The sequence below is a fragment of the Choloepus didactylus genome, chromosome 4 (genome assembly GCF_015220235.1).
Source record: "Choloepus didactylus isolate mChoDid1 chromosome 4, mChoDid1.pri, whole genome shotgun sequence".
Classification (NCBI taxonomy): Eukaryota; Metazoa; Chordata; class Mammalia; order Pilosa; family Megalonychidae; genus Choloepus; species Choloepus didactylus.
The window spans coordinates 30,907,517-30,926,884 of NC_051310.1; the positions used below are offsets into that span (position 1 = coordinate 30,907,517).

General features: G+C 38.7%; 1 protein-coding gene across 12 annotated transcripts in view; it reads right to left on the bottom strand.

The window, feature by feature from the left end:
- The window catches only part of NRXN3 (neurexin 3), a 1,698,447-nt gene that overhangs the window by 1,006,103 nt on the left and 672,976 nt on the right, over positions 1–19,368 (bottom strand). For all 12 annotated transcript variants that reach the window (XR_005216274.1, XR_005216275.1, XM_037832161.1 and 9 more), the window contains 2 exons: positions 13,774–13,977; positions 7,615–7,641 (listed from right to left, as the gene is read on the bottom strand). Coding sequence is in view for 10 of the 12 variants with exons in the window: in XM_037832161.1 (XP_037688089.1) it covers positions 7,615–7,641; positions 13,774–13,977 (231 nt within the window). In the remaining 2 variants the exon portion in view is untranslated. The remainder of the gene's footprint in view (positions 1–7,614; positions 7,642–13,773; positions 13,978–19,368) is intronic.

The following is a 19,368-nucleotide window of genomic DNA, read 5'->3' on the forward strand; positions in this document are numbered from 1 at the left end:
GATGATATTTTCATTTTAGAAGAACTCATGAAGTCAAAATGTTTTGATTAGTTCTAAGTTAACATCAAGTGTTTGTTTATCATAATGCACTGAGGAAAAAGAAATCCCAACATGACCAAAAGATGGTCTCATCTACAGTTTTATTAGTGATGAAGAATGCATTGTGACGATGATGGCTTAGGAAGAGAGTTTATTATTACTGTGAGTAATTGACCAGAGAAAATAGGAATGCTCATTTCATAGGCATCTATTAAGCTGCTGACAAGGAATATAGTGCTCTCCATTCTTGAGCAAGTGCAGTTCTCAAAACAGCATCTTTTCAGTTGAGGTACTACAATACTATTCTCCTTCTCTTCCTCCTCCTCCTCCTCCTTCTCCATCATCATCATCATCATCATCATCACATATTTAGCATGCTTTATGTGCCGGGTCTGTTCTTACAGAGAAAGTTACAAACTCATGAAAGGTATAGGCAAGCATTGAACCAGGCTGTCTGGGTTCAGAATCCTCCCTGCCCTCTGAAATTACACCATAATGCTTTCTCTGCTGGGATCCAAACACAGTTAACAAGGAATATAGAAGACATCACACAAAGAAAAAAGGTACTATAATGTAAGCTACTTTACTGCAACACTCTTGTTTACTGAAAAGATATTAACACCCAAACTGCTACTACAGCAGATTTCTATTAAAAGATTTCCATTATAAGTGGTCACCAAAGTTCTGAATGATGATGGTCTCCACATACACCTGAAAAAGTGAAAGGATAGAAAGAATACATTTGTGGATGATAATGGACTCTCATACGAATATATGAAGCAACTTTTTGAAAACCTATTTTGAAAAAATGAACGAAAAGTTTGACAATGTACAGTGTTTTACAAGGGTGGAGAGAAACAAATATTCTCATATATTACTGGTAATAATGTAAATTTGTGCAACCTCTTTGGACTGCAATCTGGCAATATCAAAATTTATAATGCACTTATCCTTTGTCCAGCAATTTCCCTTTTAGATTTATTCAATAGATATTCTCATACATGTATGCAAAGACACATAGGCAAAAATATACATTTTCTTTTTGTAGTGGTAAAAAATGAGAAAAAAATCTAACTGTACATCACTAGGGTGCTGATTAAATAAATTATAATATGCCCATAAAACAGAATCTTATGTGACTATTTAAAAAAATAAAGTAGACCTATATATTCTCACATGCAATAGTACCTAAGATGTATTAAGTGAAAAAGCAAGATGCAGAAGAGTGTGTTAACATTTGTGTCAAGCTGAAAAGGAGGAGGAGGAAAAGGAGGAGGACATTGTTATAAGTATATGTTGTTTACCCAAAGACTCTGTAAGAATATACAAAACACTGATAATTTTGGTTGTCTCTGAGAAAGGGCATTTGGAGATGAGAATCAGGAGTAAGGGGAAATTTTCACTATTTTGTCTTTTGTTCCACATTCAATTTTAAAAATTATCTTTAAAAGTCCAATCGAATTAATATTAATTAAGGACAGTATAACGTTAAATTTTTAGGAATCACCTTACAATTATATGCACATCTGGCTATATTGATAATGTTAATACACTTAGACTTTAGTGATTCTATTTGTTACAAGTGTAAAAAATTTCATAGAGCAATAAAATTTTGTGTGCTCTTTTTTTAAAAAAGAATGAGATTTCAAGAAAAATTGAAGTAGACTGCAATCATTTTGTATGTTGATAAAGTCTCAGGTGTTCTGTCCATAGTTTGATAGATAATAAATTATCATATATGGAATCTTGCTTTGTGATTTTTCCATCTTCCCTGAAACTCTAATAAGAGAAGCACACGGTTAGGCAAATGACTGGCAGTAATGGGCACCAGACCCTTTGAATGAACACTGAAGACTACTCCATAATTTCCATCCCAACAGACTTTAAAAGCAAAGAAGTCAGTCTTCCTGGTTTACCTGGGGCAAGTGTTTCTGGGTTAAAGAGTTGAGCTATACAATTCAGCCCTGTTATTCCCAGATAAATAAGAACTAAGACTATAGCCACACATTCCAGCAGCCCAGGGAAGGAAAAGCAGAGAAAAAGAAAGAAAAGAAAAGCAAAAGTAAAGTATTATCATTTGCAGCTCACCAAGTTGTGCCTAAATTAAGCAAGAGCCACCCACACGCTGTTGACTTTGCCAAGACATTGGAAGGCAAATCTGCTTAGAAACTAAAGGCAGAGAAGCTAAGTCAAAATTCAAAAGGCAGGCATTAGAGAAACAGATGCAAGTGAAGAAGTTTGAGTATGAGAAAAAGAGAAAAAAATACTCAAGTAAACACTAACAGCCTTCAGAAATATGATTTAGAGACACCATAGCCTTCCGATGTTGCGTTCATATACCTCTGATATAGTTGTGCACCTCTGAGATGACTCAGAGATAGCAGGGTATATCGGAAGTAGACAAGATCACCAAAGCTGTTCTCTAACACAAATGGCTCCACTGTGGCCTGTGAGTGTCTTAAGGTCTGTATATGTTTGTTTGACACTCTATTCCTTTTTTTTTTTTTTTTATCTATATCCAAGAAGAAAATATGACCTTGTAACAGGTAAATCAGTAAGGCTTCAAGTTCAAAGTAATTCAGAGAGAGGGGTGAGTTTTTTATATGTATCTAAATAATCAGGAATATATACAGACTCACTATCCCCAGGTCATATATACACCCTGTACCTGTTTGAACAGTGTCCTCCTAAAACTCGTGTCCACCTCGAACCTCTGATTGTGACCTTATTTGGAAATAGAGTCTTTGGAAATGCCATCAAATCAAGATGAGATCATACTGGATTAAGGTGAGCACTAAATCCAAAATGGTGTCTTTATAAGAAGAAGGAAATTTGGAAAAACAGTCACAGAGGGAGAACACCATGTGAAGACAGAATCAGAGACTGGAGGGAGGCATCTAGAAGCCAAGGAATGCTAAGCACTGCCAGCAAACACCAGAGCCAGAGAGAGACATGGGACAGATTTTCCTCCAGAGACTTTGGAGTGAGTGTGGCCCTGCCCACATCTTAATTCCAGACTTCTGGCCTTCAGAACTGTGAGAGAATAAATTTCTGTTGTTTTAAGCAACATTTTGTGGTACTTTGCAATGGCAGCCCCAAGAAACCCCCTTTTAGAAATATTGAGAAAATGGTCATAACACAGATGAGTTAGCCTTTTGAGAGAAGGGGAAGAATGAAAAAGAGAGGGGAAGATTGATATTTCATTCATAAGTACCACTATACCCATTCATACTGTACTCCTATTTAATTAATATGTGTTCACTATAGTCATTCATGCTATACTCCTATTTAATTCATTCATACTGCACATGGCTTGAATGGGATAGAAGAAAGTAGGGGAAAGGGAATCATAGGTCAGATTCACAATCAGACAAGGTGAAAGACAACAAACCATTTTCCAGACTTTCATTTAAGCAAACTCCCATAAGATCAAAGAGAAGTTCATACCTGTTTCCAGATCTGCAGGCCTCTTAGGAACTGGAACCATTAGGAATAGGTGGTTTCCTCCAGGAATTCTCCAGAAAAACAGCACTGTTTCCTTTAGCATTGCTCCAGGTGACCCTGGAGTTCAATTCACCATGATGACTGCCAACTCTGTTGTTCTTTTGCAACTTAAAAATAAGTTCTGGGCTGGAACTTTCCTTATAAACTATCTTTAAATACATTACTGCTTGATGAGTCAAATCCAGCAATGACCCCAACTTAACCAAAGACCTTGATTTGCACACTCTGTGACATATGTCTAGTGGTGGTAGTCAGAGAGGAATTTACAGTATGGCATTCTTGGAGGATTTGGGAGGCAGGGGTTGTAAGATTGAACTAAGTATTAGTACAATATACATATCTGAGTCATGGTAAGTATATTGTAGGCATTATGGGGAGAGATGAATATTGAAAGAGAAGGTAAAAAGGGGAGAAAGACAGAGACACTGACTAGAAAATTGTTTCTGCTTCTTGGTAGGAAACCCTTGGCATGGAGCTGGGTCACAGTCACTGATGGAAGGGGCAGCCAAACAAACAAACAAAAAACACAAAAAAAACTGAAGAAAGGAGGCTATAAGAAAACTCTGCTTTTATGTCAAGATCATTGTCCTCTATCATGGTCAGTTGCTCCCCCTTAGCTGGAAAATCATCCTTCTTTTTCATGTTCTTCTCTCCATTAAAAGGAGTGGCACATAAACCCTTAGAAACAGTCATTTCCCAGAACAAACAGTGCTTTGTGGCATATGAATAGGATAAATGTAGTGATGTCATTCCAGTATTTTACCTGAGGGACTTTTCAGAGGATGGGTACCCTGGAAAAACATACCCAAAAATTACTGGGAAAGTTTGTGAACTTATATTCAAACTTGGTTCAAGACTAAGTCAGTATGTCCTTTCAAGGGGAAGAAAAGCTCTGTGTTAAAGCCTAAGAGACAACAGCTTATGACTTCTATTGAAATGATAGCAGGAGAAAAGGCTGAGGGGTGAGAGAAAAGTCTCTTCCCTCTCAATCTCAGGCTGCAAATCAATCCTCTTTCTTGCTCTCCAACAATTAAAAATCAGGTAAGATAACAAACCTGTACACCCATTAGAGAAACATCTTGGTATTCTATGAACTCTGACATAAAGTCAATGAGAAGAATGGTTTAGAAGTTCCAATCACTGATTCCTGCTTTCTCTCCTGGTTCAGTTGCATAGTCTTCTCAAACTTTCTACCCAAGTGCCAATAATGCCAGAGATGGAATAAAGAAGACATTCAATAAAAATGAAAAGGCTTTGATCTTAAGGTTTATCTTGAAGATTCATGCTTTATTTTTATTCTTCTGCATAATATATCACTTTGATTTCAATATATTATTTACTCCAAATCAACAATTTAAATTGACTTCAGGAAAATGTATCAAATTTACTTTGATTTTACGTAACCCTGGGTACACACTGACATACTCTGCTCTCAGCACAAAAGGTCTTAGATCAGTTTAAAGGACCCATACTTTTTAATAATCAACCTCTGTTCAACCAGTGGACACTATATATTATTTCTCTGATGCTCTCACCCAAATTAAGTTCCTTAGTGTGTTAATAGTTCATCATGAGAATTCAAAAATGACTTCCAAAATATGATTTTGACTCTTCATCTAAATATTAAATCAAAGCCAGTGACTCTCTTTCTATACTGTGATCAAAGCTGGGAATATACCTTTGCTGGCATATTTCCCTCTTCATGCTGCATTTGATAGTTGTGAATAAAATATCTTTTATCAGATTTAGGACATCTGTTGGTATTTGTGTGCTAAGGATAGAGTCTCTGCTTCCCAGGAGAGAGAATCCTGAAATCTGTCTTATGACATTCCATGGTTAATCAGATGGAATTAATACCAGAAAAATGAGAGCAGCAAAAGCAAGTTCTAATATCCTGATCAGATAACTTCCTTAGTTCTCTGTTTTCCAAAGAAGTCTCTGGAGCCAGAAAATGCTGGCTAGATTCAGCTTTGTTTCAGCCCTTCCACCTCCATGCTCAGCTTCCATCTTATTTCCTTCTAGAACCCAATACAAACAAAGGAGAAAAGCTTTCCATAGCCATGTTATCCTGAAGAGGAAGAAGGAGAAGGAGGAGGAGGAGGAGGAAGGGGAGGAGAAGGAGCTGTCACCACTACAGCCACCACTACCAGACATAAATGACTATATATTATATGCTTCCCTTTATATGAAATGCCCAGAAAAGGCAAATTTATAGAGACAAAAAAAAAAAAAAAAAAAAAAAGTAGTTGCCTGAAGCTGAGAATGGGAGCAGGGATTAACTGTAAATGGCATAAGGGAAATTTTGGGGGTGATCAAAATGTTCTAGAATGGAATTATGCTGATATTTGGACAACTCTATAAATTTGCAAATTATCACTGAATTGTACACTTACAATGGATGAATTCTGTGATATATAAAATTACTTTAATAGAGCTGCTTATTAAAAGAGAACACTCCAGGCTTTGGAGAAAAAAGATGTTTCAATTAAGCTTTTAATGATCTAAACATCATGAGAAATTTCTGGCTAATTAGAAGTGTGTAAACACAGCAAAATAGGACATTACTTAAAATAACTGAAAATGATGCCAAGACAAACATAAAACACTCTCCTTTATCAAATGGTTGTTGATGTTGGTTTTTAGAATTTCTCCTTCTTTTTCTTGTCAATTTATGTGGCTTTGTGCTTTATTAGTCATTCTGATAATACATCTCTCACCAGAAAAGAAGGTTAAAAGATTTAATATGATGGAATAAACAAGTAAATGAAAGGTTAGATTTGGAGTAATTCCTTTCCTTTCTCTGAGATTGTTCCCACAGAAAGATCCTATCAAGGGAAGAACCAAAAGTGATGAGATCATAATAAGAACTGTGGGTCAGATGCTCAACCAAGCCCATTGTCTCTTTTTGGGTGCACAGGAAAACTACATTTCCCAGGATCCCTTGGCATCTCTGGCAAACAGAAAGTGGGCAGAAGAGACGTATGTCACTTCTAGGCAAGACGATAAAACATACTGCACAATCTTCCAAGCATGCTCTCTCTCTTCCCTATGGACACTGCTGGAAGTGAAAAACCCCAAGGTGTGAAGCTGGCTGAAAGAAAGAGCCTGCATCCCTGAATTACTTCATTAAAGAGCAATGACCAGGAGAGCTGTGCCCAGTTGGCTTTGGACGTTGCCTGAGCAAGAAATAACCCTTTCTTCTATTTAGCCACTGAGATTTGGGGACTGTTACAGCACTTAGTGTTAATTATGCCAACTAATATATTATGTTACAGGACAAAAAACATAGCCCTTCTTATATTCCTTTCATCATTTAGCTTCAGTCTTTCCCTCAGGCTCATGCTTCCTTTTTCGTGTCCCATCCCTCTTCCACGGTGACTACAGTAAATGGTCACTTTTGAGGCAGAGGATGAAATGTGTGAGTAGTATTCAGGCTACACATCATTAAGAACTCCTTTAAGAGGATATGTGAATAGGATACAATGAACTTAATAGGCTACAATTCTTCATTCTGCAAAGCCAGCGTGTCTCTCAAGTCTTTGGTTAAAATATTGCATTATCACAAAGAGCAATGCTTCACCCACCCGCCTAAAACCTCCTCAAAGAATAAAAGCCAATAAGAAATGCTAGAGTTGGCAGCCACCTTCTGGGTCATGAACTTTGCTTTTATTATCTGAAGATTTTGGTAGTGGAGAAGTGCATGCTGATTGCTCAAAGGCTTTTTTTCTACCCATCAGAGTTCTTTTCCAAAAACAACAAATTACCATTTGAATTAATTTTCAAGTTATTTCATTATCCAGGTGCCTTTTCCTCCTTTTCTGCATATAGAGCAAATGCAAGGAAAGAAGAGAGGACCTGCCCCAATTCAGAAACAACACCCCGAGCCATACCATCAGTCTTTACCATCACCCCAGCCCTTCTTGTCAATCCCAGTGCCCCCCAACTCCATAATCAAAAAAATAATAATAATTCAAATTAAAAACAGCTCATAAAACAGTAAGCAAAATAAAGTCAGTTTTTCTTTTCTTTCTTTTTTTTAAAGAACAAAATGAAACTTGAGGGAAAACTTACTGGAGTTACAGTTTATCCTGATACAGTCTAGATGGGGAAAAATAAATGAAAGATGAAATTGCATCCTTCAAGGTAACAGCTGCAGACATCCAAAAACAATCAGTCCACCCTTCCGGGGACAGACACACGCAAGAAATGTGGCCATTTTATATATATATATACAGTATGTACAAGTTTAAGGGTGGGTGTATATGTACAGTATATTATTTAGTAAAGTTGGATACATATATATATACACACACACACATATATATATACACATATGTATAGAGATATATACTGGTATACATATATATCCACAATAGACACCAAGTATGCTTCCTTCTTTCTTCAAAACAAAAAACCTATCACTAATATAAATTAATTCAAACCTGAACTTTTAAATATTAATTTTATTAAACTTGGCAAATTAGTAAAAAATTCCTCCACAACTTATATTCTATTTCCCACAATAATTGATTTTCTTGAAATTTAATTTTAAAAGTAGCATTAATAGAATTTTTGTATTAGTATTCCACAGCTACATCGCCAGTCTGAAACATTGTATCGTTAAAAAGATCTGTCATGAAGTTCCTCAGTATAGTATTTAACCCTTTCTCTTTTTCTGAAATCAAACTCCCTCCACCCTCTCTTTAGGTTGGGCCCCCAAAACTACAGAAATTTGCCTAGGCCGACTTGCCATCATCCCTAGGGTTAAGGAAAGGGTTAATACCACCTGGTCATCTCCTGTCATAAAATGGCCACTTGCAAACAGCTAACCGCACAAACACCCATCCCAGATTTTAGAGAGGTGGAGTCGGGTGTTGGGTAAAAGGATTTTTATGAGGTTATCACAATTGATTGGGCTCTCTAATTGCTATTGTTTCAAAGGCTCCCAGACCAATCCACTCACAAAACCCGTCTCCGTCTTCCAGCCTGAACGCAGGGACTGAACAGAGTGCCTGGAACATTCAGGGAGAAGGCGAGGCAGGCACGAGGGAGGTGGTCTCGGGCCCCTCTGACAGCCCTGCCCATTCTACTCCGTGATTCCACCTCTTGGGAAAACCCTTTGTGTTTTGGGCGTGCGTGAATGTTTTTAGATGGGTAAGAGAGGGAAAATAGGGTACCTAACTTTCCAATGCTGGTAACCAGACAAGTTATTCTGTGCTGGGAAACAGAGTGTCTGTCATTTTATTAATATCTGTTTGAAAGTTCTGGACACCACCCTCCCAAAAAAAAAAAAAAGTTCTTGAGTAGAGTTTGTGGGCACTGCTAGTGGAATTGGGCAGAATTGGTTAGAGAAACGTCTCAAGTAAATTTTTACCAAGCTGCCCAGTAGAACCTATCATTGGTTTATGATGGAGGGAATTCCAAAAAGAATTTCTTTAAGTCAGATATTAATAGGTAGAAGTAAAATGATAACAAAGAAGAAGAAAGTTACAGGAAAAATACAGGTACAAACTGTACCCTTCTACACTTCTCCTGTGTAAGGCTGACCCCATAGATTGTGTAGGATGCATTGAGGGCACAATGCCACCATTTGAATTTCCCAAAGTAAACCATTTTAAATGAGCAAGTGAAAAAGGAACCAGTGGCAAAGGATGGGGCAGAATGAAACTATGTGAAATTTGGATCGGAGAAATTTTAACACCCAATCCTTCTGAGGAAGGAGGCAGGAAGCTTGTTTGTTCCCCAGAAGAACATCTCTTGAGAAAAATCTGGGTTTGGTTTCGTGCGGTTAGGTTTGTCATGTGTCGTCAACCGCAACAGAAAAGTGGGAGCAAACAGCCCTGGAGCAACTGGTACGATCACCAGACAGAGGAGGCCATGCCCCTGGCGAGGACGGAGGCGGGAGGGCAAGGAGGAGGTAGAAGAGAGGACCACAGCTCTCGTTTGCACTGACCATCCCTCAAAGCAGGAGTGGACATGCTTGAGAGAGACAGACTGGACCTAAGGCAACACTCCCAAGAACTCTGAACGAGGAGTGGGTTTCTTTGGTTTCTATGCAGCTGAGGATTTTATTCTTAGACAAGGACCTGGTCTAGAAAGATGTGTTGGGGTTGTCCTGTCCTTCTCGATTCGCCTAAACAGCTCCATGTGAAGTGAATGGTGTCTTTAAATCAATGTGAGGACGTAGAGCTTTTCGAGATGGCAAACAATTTGGTTATTTTAAGTCAAGAAGTCCTTAAATATTTTGTCACTTTACCTGAAGAATAAGTGGTTTGAGGAGAAGGTCTATTGCAGTCTCCTGTTCATAAGCTCCGGGAAGGATAGTCCTGGGAGTGAGGATTTTTTTTTTTTTTTAATGAAAAATAAGTCAGGGGGATTGGTTTAACAAGACAATGCCATTTAAATTGAGATTCAGAGGCAGTGTAATGTCTCTCTCTGCCTGAAAAATTCTGCCTGAGTCTCGGCATAGTGTTTGAGGAGTGCGCGCGCGCGTGTGTTTGTGTGTGTGTGTGTGTGTGTGTGTGTGTGCGTGCTGTTTGTTTTGTTTAATTTAGTTTTGTTTTATTTTAGTAAATGAGGAGAAATGATTATTTTCCATATTGATGAGCTTTGGCTTGAGCACGGAAGAGGTGAATGTTTTTTAAGATTTGCATGTCTTCAATGCTGTATATGGTAAACAATAAGTCAGCACGTCCATGTTTCCAGAGATAGAACATCTGGAGAATTCAAATGCAATTAACTGAACTCTACAACATTCCCTCAGAGCCTCCAAGCACTGAAGAACTCCCTGCACTCTTCTGAGGATTCCAAAGGGTCATAGCTGAGACTGTACAAATGCTCACTGACTTTCCCTCTGTGTGGCTCAATTCAAACAGGACGCTAAGGAAAGATTCCCTCTCGCATGTTTAAGAGGTGACCAGCACGAAGCAGTTAGAATTCATTAAGAATGTCGTATCACTGATCCACAATATTGATCGGTGGAGCTAAGAGATAACCCATGCTGATCAAACAACTTAGAGCCAACAGTTCTAGTCCCTGTTCTGCTACCAACTTTTCACGTGAGCTTTGAAAAGTCATGCATTTCTCTCTTTGTTTTCACATCCATCAAAATAGCATAAAAACACTTTCTTGATTTGGCTTACAAAATTACTGTGAGATTGAAATGAGATGTCTTTGAAGTCTTTAAGTATACTAATAATAATACAAAATTATTATATATTTTAATTGTAAAAGTCAACTTTACTTTTTAAACACTCTGTGTGTTACACCACCAAAGATATTTTGCATGCTTGCTATCACCACATATGGCTATTACAGAATGCAAGGTCCTTGGAAAAGCCTAATCTTCTTGACTCTTAGAAAACATGTTACATTGGAGAAAATATACTAGACTCTTATGTCAAGAGCTTAAATGTGTGGTCAGTTTGAAATAAACCAGAGTAACATTTGTGTGTGTGCTAGAGAGGCAACTAAATGGAATGAGGGGACAAAGTATCAGTTTGAAATTACCTCTTGGGAAATGCATGAGAATGCAAACTCTTTCTGGAGATGTTTTCTCCTATAACCAAGAAACTGGAATTATGAACTCATGGCAGGAGAAAGAAAACATTTATGAAGGGGTATATTTGTGGGAGGAGGCAGAAGGAGAACTTTCAAACAAAGCATGAATCTGAAGAGTAGTGTATACAAGACAAGGAATTTATAAAGTTCAGTTTTCCATGTTAGGTTTGAAAGAAAGTTAAATAAATTCAAACCAGTAATTGTGGAGAACCATAACCTTCATGTGAGAAAAAAGAAAAACAAAAACCAACACAAAAACAAGACACTATTGTTTCTGGAAGAGCACAGTGCTCTCTAAGGAGTGGCTATTTTGCCTAAGATGTTTCAACTTAGGAGGAGCTAACTTGACGGTGTGCTGAAAAGAACTCAAAAGCAAAACCAAAGTCCTTTGGAAAAGCATGTGTCCCATATTTGGGCCAGAGTTTAAAATAGAAAATGAATGCTTCTAGGAATGCACATAGGATCTGTGACTCACTGTATGTTTGTGTATGTGTGTGTGTTAGAGAGAAAGCGAGAGAGAGGAGAAGAGGGTTGCAAAAGAGATAGCGAGAGACAGAGAGAGAGAAGCTATCCATGTCTCCCCTCATCTCCTTTATCTCCTCCCAACTTTTCCTTCTGAGCTGTGGGCCCTGTCCCAATTGGCCCTCTAATCTTTACAAAGCAACATCTAATAAAGAAATAAAATGATCTGTTTAAAAGACACGATGTGCATTCCTCCAGAACCTCATGGGGCTGAATCATCCTTCTATCTATGAGTCTCTCTTTGTACTTCGAAATAGATGCAGAGTTAAAAATTGTCTTCATCTTCTTTTTTGTGAGCTAGTGAGGGGGTTATTTTTGGTTTTTAGTTTTTGGTTTTGATTTCTTCTGCTGTTTGACAGAGTAGACAATCGGCGACTGGTTGTTGGTTTTAGGTCATGCACTCATTTGCTGTCTGTTGAAGACGGGGAGGATGGTTTGGGGAAGGGAAGGTGGGAGGGACAGGGGATGCCAGCTCCTGCAGGCTGCTCAGTACACTCTGTTCTCAAGGCTGTTTGCTGTGCGGGCCGCAGGCTTTGGGCCTTTGAAGGGTTGAATACCATCTTTTGATTTACCATGGTTGATGGCAGGGAAGACTTGTAAACTCAATAACACAGAAAAAGATCCAGCAAAAGAAGAAAACAAAACCCAAAATAACCAAACACACACTCAAACCAAAGAAAAACAGACACACTGACAACAGAAATCAAATGTGGTTGGACAAGAAGAAAGGCATAGTGTTGTAAAAGCTGCAGACTGAAGGAAGAAAAAAAAAAAAGATGTAACTAAACAAGCCACTGCTCAAAACAGTCCTCGGTGTCCTAGAGATTTTAGGATTGTAGCATAGGCATTTTCCAAGTATGACTAGTTGACCTGAGATCAGATGAGACTGGTATGGATACACAAATCCCACCTTCCCAACGAGTCTTCTGGGGTTTTGTATGGTGTTTCACTTGTCCATCATGTCTTCTCCATGCCTCCAGAAATGCCATTCCACTGAGATCTTTATAAAGGTGCCCTGGTTCTAAAGATTTTCAACATATCCAAACAAATCCAAAGGCTCAGAAGGTTTGGGCTCAGCTAAATCACTAATCCTGTCAACACTGGGCATTGACCTTGTGATGCACAGTGATTTTCTAAATCACTTCCTGCTAAGTAGAAATAGCAGACTTAGAGTTTATTATTTCCCTTCCAAAAACCAGAAGACCCCCATCTCCATAGGAGTTTGATTAGAATCCTGTAAAGAGGGTCAGTAACAGCATAGACTGAGGCCATAGGAAGGAGAACTTCCAAAACATCTGTTACAGGTAATTGCAGTGAAAGAACAGAGATGCTCTCCCAGGAAAACTACAAATTTGAGGCTGTCACAATTATTTAAAAGAAAAATGGACATGTGTTGTATGAGGAGAACAGAGTAATTGTTGAGTAATAGCTTAAGGTTAACATCTTTACAAAATGGGATATTGGATGACAGGTAAGAGTGTCAGGAAGGAATATGAAGATATATGTTAGAAGCCACATTTTCCTTCCACAGGTCAGACACTAGAAACTTAGGAAATTATTTCTCCAATGGGACAATAGAAATGATCTGACTTGTCCTCTCCCTTAGGAAAAATGAGGAACTATCAGTGTCATCAAGGCTACCAGAATTCCCCATCTGAAGAGTCACTGTGGAGCAGGAAGCAATGCATTTCTCACCCTACCAACAGAGCTTAGTTCTCTCCTGTCTCACCCTCCCATTTTGCCTCCATTTCCTGCCCTGTCCCTGCCCTCAGCTTTGACTGTTTTGAGTGGTGACCAAAGAGCTGGACTTAATGGTGATGCGATTGATCAAAAGATGGACCAAAGTAGCGTGTTTTACACAAAGCTAAACGGTTCCAGAAATCCAAGAAAGGAAACTTAGAAAACAAATAATCTAGTAAAGAAACCACCACTGTTAGAAACCAGAAACTGACATCAAAACCTCATGCAGAAATAAGGAGAAAGAGGTGTATGTTGCTGTTGGGTTTTATCCTTGGTCTATTAAACAAGAGGTGAGCAGCTAACTTTCAAGAAACAAACAAACAAAAGAATTCAATCAAACCAATGAAAATCAGAAAAGAAAAGGAAGACAAGCCCAAACAGAGTGGCGGAGGGCATTTCATACGATACCTAAGTTAACCATGAGCTTGACACGGCCCCCATCCAGCTCCAGACGCAGGGTGTCGGCCGAGTCCCTGGACGTGGTGGCCACCAGCAGCCCGTAAGCCCGCTGGGACATGAAGCGGAAGGACACGTCCTCTGCCTCGGTGTGCATGACCATGGGCATGATGATCTTCATGTACATGCTGCCGTCGTAGCTCAGGATGGACGCCTCTGCCAGAGAAGAATGGGGAGAACATTAGGATGGAGGAGATCAGAGTTTCCAAATACCCCTTTTGCTTCCAGGGCAGACAGAGTGGAGAGGATACTGAACTTATAGCCAGGTGTCTTGCGTTTGCCGTTAAATATGTGAGCTTGGGCAGACCACTTAAATTCTGAGGCTCTCCGTCCTCATCTGCAAAAGGCAGACGATTGTCCTGGTACCTGCCCTGATACCCTCACAAAGTCCTCAAGGGCACCAAATGAAATAATGGATGTGAAAGCAATTTGCAAAAGTGGAAATGCCCCCACGAACAGAAGTAATTGTTATTCTGTATGCTGTGAATAAAACAAAAATACATAAAACAAGACTTAGAATTCCTAAGAGTATGTCATAAAGAACAGGAGTAGGGCAGCAGTTTAAAATCACCACAGCAGACAAAGGAGTATTTGCCAGAGAGTTTAAACTTCTAGAAGAAGGCAGAAGCAGCAGCAGCACCACCTGGCTCCCACAACACCCCTGGAGGCCAGGCATTGTGAGAATTTGCTTGGCCCACTCAAAGGAGGCTGATAAAGCCTGATCTAAAAAACAAACAAAAATAGTAGCTAATGGCACTCATGAAAACAGACAGTCTTCTCTTTATTCAAATAGCACCTCTATATGGAAGGAAGGAAACTCTCTTTTATTTGATACCTTCTCCAGTTAAAACACTTTATTAACTTCTCCACATGTTATCCCACTTAACATTACATTGTGGGTCTATTATTCCAAATTCCAAATGAGAAAACTGAGGCTCTTAGAGGGGGAGTTGAATATCCCAAAATAACAGTCTGGATTTTAACCCAGTATATCCGGTACTAAATTCAGGGTCTAGTCTGCAACACTGCTCAAAACATGAATTTGTTAGATCATTCATTTTACAAATATGTATACCCAACATGGAGAGAGAATATCACTCCCATTCCTGTGAAGTCACCCTGTCTCTGGGCTCAATATCTGGCGATGAGTTGGTCCTCCTTAAATATTTTGCTACCTACGTGTGCTGCAGGAAGTATAAACGTCAAACAAACAAGTTCCGTGCTCTGAAGGGAGATATGATATGTGCAAGTATCTGTAATAGATATAAAACCTGATTAAGTGACATAGTAAAGATACAAAAATAATGCCAGTGGCATTGAGAGGATAGAGGTTGTGGGGGTGTCGGTGAGTTAAGTAGATGGGTATAGATTATAGAGTCTGAGGGGGTCTTGATGGATAAGTGGGGTTTCTAATGGAAGAAGTGAAGGTATTGGACTTTGCAGGTAGAAAAAATAGTATCTCTACAGATATAAAGGTAAGAAAGAGAGGAATGCTCAGATAAAAACTATTCAATTTAACTGATGCATCAGGCAGATTTGGGGAAGCAGTTACATAAAGGTAGCTTGAGACTGGAATAAAATCAATGGACTTCGGTAGATACAGAGGAATCAGTGAATGATTTTAGAGTAAGAGGTACTACAATACATACACTTGTGCTGATTGTGTGCCAGGTGCTCTTCTAGATGCTGTGAACAAAAGATACAGACATCTAGGCCTTCATGAATACAACAAATTGGAACAGGAAAGACAAGAGGCAGGCAATCAACTTAAAAGGTTCCTGAAACAGTCTGTGTCATCATCATCCCTCTCCCACCCCCATTTATACAACACATAATTCCATTAAAAGCAATATAAATAGACTTCTTATATTCCTGGAAAGAACCATCACCCTGGCAAAACCTATGACATGCTAATAGGTGTATATTAAAAGTTGCAAACTAAGAGAATCACAGAAAAGGGTGTGACAGTTGCAGACACCATCGCAATAAAAGATGTAGTATGAAAATCTATTCCTAGATGGGAAGCATACTCTAAATTTAACACATGCTCCAGTTGTGAAAGAAACTTTTATCTCCTGGAGGAGCAGAATCCAAAGACCAACAATGATACTTAAAACTTATTGATCACTTACTATTTGCCAGGTGCTTTCTAATATGCATTAAGTCATTTAATCCTCACAAGAACACCATGAGGAGGATGATAATATTATATTTTATAGCTGCCAGGTCACACACAGCTAATTAATGTCAGAGCTCAGAGTTCAATGCTAGGAGTCTGATTCTTGAGCCTGTATGCTCAGCCATTCTCAGAGAGCACACCCATGTTTCTAAGTGCCCAAACACATTCATAAGGCTACCTGGTAGAGTGTGCTGTTCTTGTGTGTGTTTTTTTGTGTATATATGCACACTTGCCATTTTAAAGTTGTCTATTATTTATAAATATAAAAAATCACATAGACATAGATAATACATATATTTTTATATAATGTACCATTCTATACAAATATGCACAATGCTGTCCGTGTGTTTGTGTAATTATGAATACCATTAATCATTACTATGCACCTGCTAGTGACACATTCACACATATGTACACACCTTTTTAGGTGATATTAGGGCATTCAATGAGCCATAAAACGGTTCTTTTGATGCTTTCAGATTAAATACTTTCCAAAATTAATGGCTGTGCTCATCCCTCTGGATATGTGTAGTGCCAGAACATATGTATAAATTAATGCATTTTTATGCCCATATTGGTAGTATCAGAGAATATATATCAGGTGTATATGTTGTTAAACAGCTGATGGTACAAAATGAAATGAATTTCTCCTTGTTTACTTTTGTGTGTCCCTCTGTGAGTGTGTTCTGTTTAATATTAACCTAATACTTTTAAGGGGAGTGTAATGAAGCAGAAAATTTAATATAGGAATCAGTTGAAACAGAATCTGTTCCACGGATCTTCATTTATTTCTTTAAAATATTTAAAATACAAAGAGAGCCATGAATAGCTTAATAAGGAAAGCTCTTAAATCTAAAATCTGTCAGATTATTGAGTATGTTCTGGTTTGCTCATGCTGCTGTCATGCAAAATACCAAATTGATTGGCTTTCATAAAAGGGGTTTATTTGGTTACAAATTTACAGTCTGAAGGCCATGAAAATGTCCAGATTAAGGTATCAACAGGAGTATACCTTCACTAAAGGAAGGCCAATGGCATCTGGAAAACCTCTGTTAGCTGGAAGGTACATGGCTGGCACCTGTTGATCCCGTGTTTTGTTCCAGCTCCTCTGTCAGCTTCTATGCATTCTAAGTATCTGGGTTTCTCTCTTAGCTTCACCAGCAGACCTCTTCTCTCCAAAATGTCCCTCTCAGCTGCTCTCAGGTCCTTCTGTTTGTGAGCTCTTTTAAAGGACACCAGTGATTAAATCAAGACCCACCCTGAATGGGTGGGATCCATATCTCCATGGAAATAATCCAGTCAAATGTTTTGCTCACAGTTGACTGAGTCATATCTCCATGGAAACACTCAGTCAAAGGATTCCAACCTAATCAACATTAATACATCTGCCCCCACAAGATTGCTTCAAAGAACATGGCATTTTGGGGGACTTAATATATCCAAACTGGCACCGAGTACTAAGAGACCACATCATAGATGTGCACATGGTGGTTTGTATATAATCCCTCTGTTTTGTTCCTCTTTTATTCCTTTACTACCTTCTTTCCTCCTAAGTGAATATTTTCGAGTGCACCATTTTAATTCTTTTCATGATTTTTAACTATATTTTTTAGTTATTTTTACACATTTCTCTAGTGGGTATAATATGTATCTTAATTTATCAGAATCTACTTCATATTTATACTAACAATCCCAATAAGATACAGAAATTTCCTCTTCTATATTAGTTTCTATTGCCTGTTTCTATTCCTACGTATGGGTCACACTTTCTTGTTTCTTTGAGGCTCTCTTAATTTTTGTTTTAAACTGGACATATTAGAGAATACATTGTAGCAAGTCGGGATACTGATTCCCCAACCAGGGCTTCTTCTTCTTGTTTGCTTGGTTATGTGTTTATTTGTTTAATGACTTGGCTGAACTAATTCTCTGATGCATATTTTCCCAGCACTGTGCAAGTTCTGATGCCCCTGCTCAGATATTGTCTCCTGTTCTTATCTTTAACTTGCCTTCTTACGCATTGCCCCTGGGTCACTATAAACCACTACTAGCGAGACATCGTACTTAACCCTGTAAATCAGTTACATTTTCGCCTCTTACCTGTTGGATGTGTGTGGCTTGGGGATTGTTTCCACAGTTCTGGGAGCTTATGATTTTGTCCCATGTTCAGCCAGGGACTAGTAGCTTGAAAGTTGCCCCTCCTGTCACTCCTGATTTAGTGTAGCCTTGGGAAAATGCATAGTCTTCCTGACCACCAGGAATGAGTATGGTCTTATTTTTAAGTCTGGATTCCCAGGAGTCACCCTGGGTAAAAGGAGCTTATTGTTCAGCCAGTGTTTGTTGAGAGGTTGTGCTTAACAACTTCCTTGACACAATAAGTTTTCTTCCTCTTGCTGATGAAGCCATGTGTGGCTTGGAAATACTTCCAAATACGCTCACGTTCTGGTCTTACTTGGATGTAGCCTAGCATAGGTTCAAATACTTCCAGATCCCTGGCATGAGTTTGATCCCAGGAGGAGCCTTCACAGCTTTCTCTTTCACTTGTTCTCTCTGTTAAACTTCTGACATGTCTGCCAGTTTGTTCCTTGCTACTAGTATCATGGAGTTACCAGCCCAATTGCTTGCCATCAGATCTCCTTTTTTCTCTGGAGGGCAGTGTGGTGATTCCACAGGAGGCTAAGTATAAGGGTGCCAATGACCTTGCGACCCGCCGTTATTTGGTATATACTTGGAAGAACTGAAAGCAGGGAGACCATTAGGCATTTGCACACTGGTGTTTATGGCGGCAGTATTCACAATTTGCAATGGATGGAGGTGGCCTAAGGTTACATCAACAGGTGAACAGAAGGGCAAACTGTGGTGTAGGCATACAATGGAATATTGAGTGGCTGCAAGAAAGAATGATGTTGTGAGGCATGCAACTAGGTGAATGAACCATGAGGACATTATGTTGAGTGGAATAAGCCAGAAACGAAAGGAAAAACATTGTAAGACTTCGCTAATATATACTAACTACAATGAGCAAATGCTGAGAATTGAATTCGAGAGCATAGGTTATCAGGGGATAGAACATGGGCAGAGGCTGGGCAATCCACAGGAGTACAGAATGTTCAATATGGTTTATTGTAAAGTTTCCTAGATTGCAAGCCCTTACAGCAGAAATATCTGTTTCTGAGTTTTAACTGTTGTTTAAGAGATGTTTATTTGTTACAAGTTTTATATTCTCTGTAGCACACTATCTAATATAACCTGTATGGTCAGTTTATTTAAACAACATAATTACAAGGAACCTAGAATAGGGAATGAGATCATTTCATCCTGTAGAGATTAATGTAATACACCAAAACATCCTAGAGTATTTTGGGCAGAAA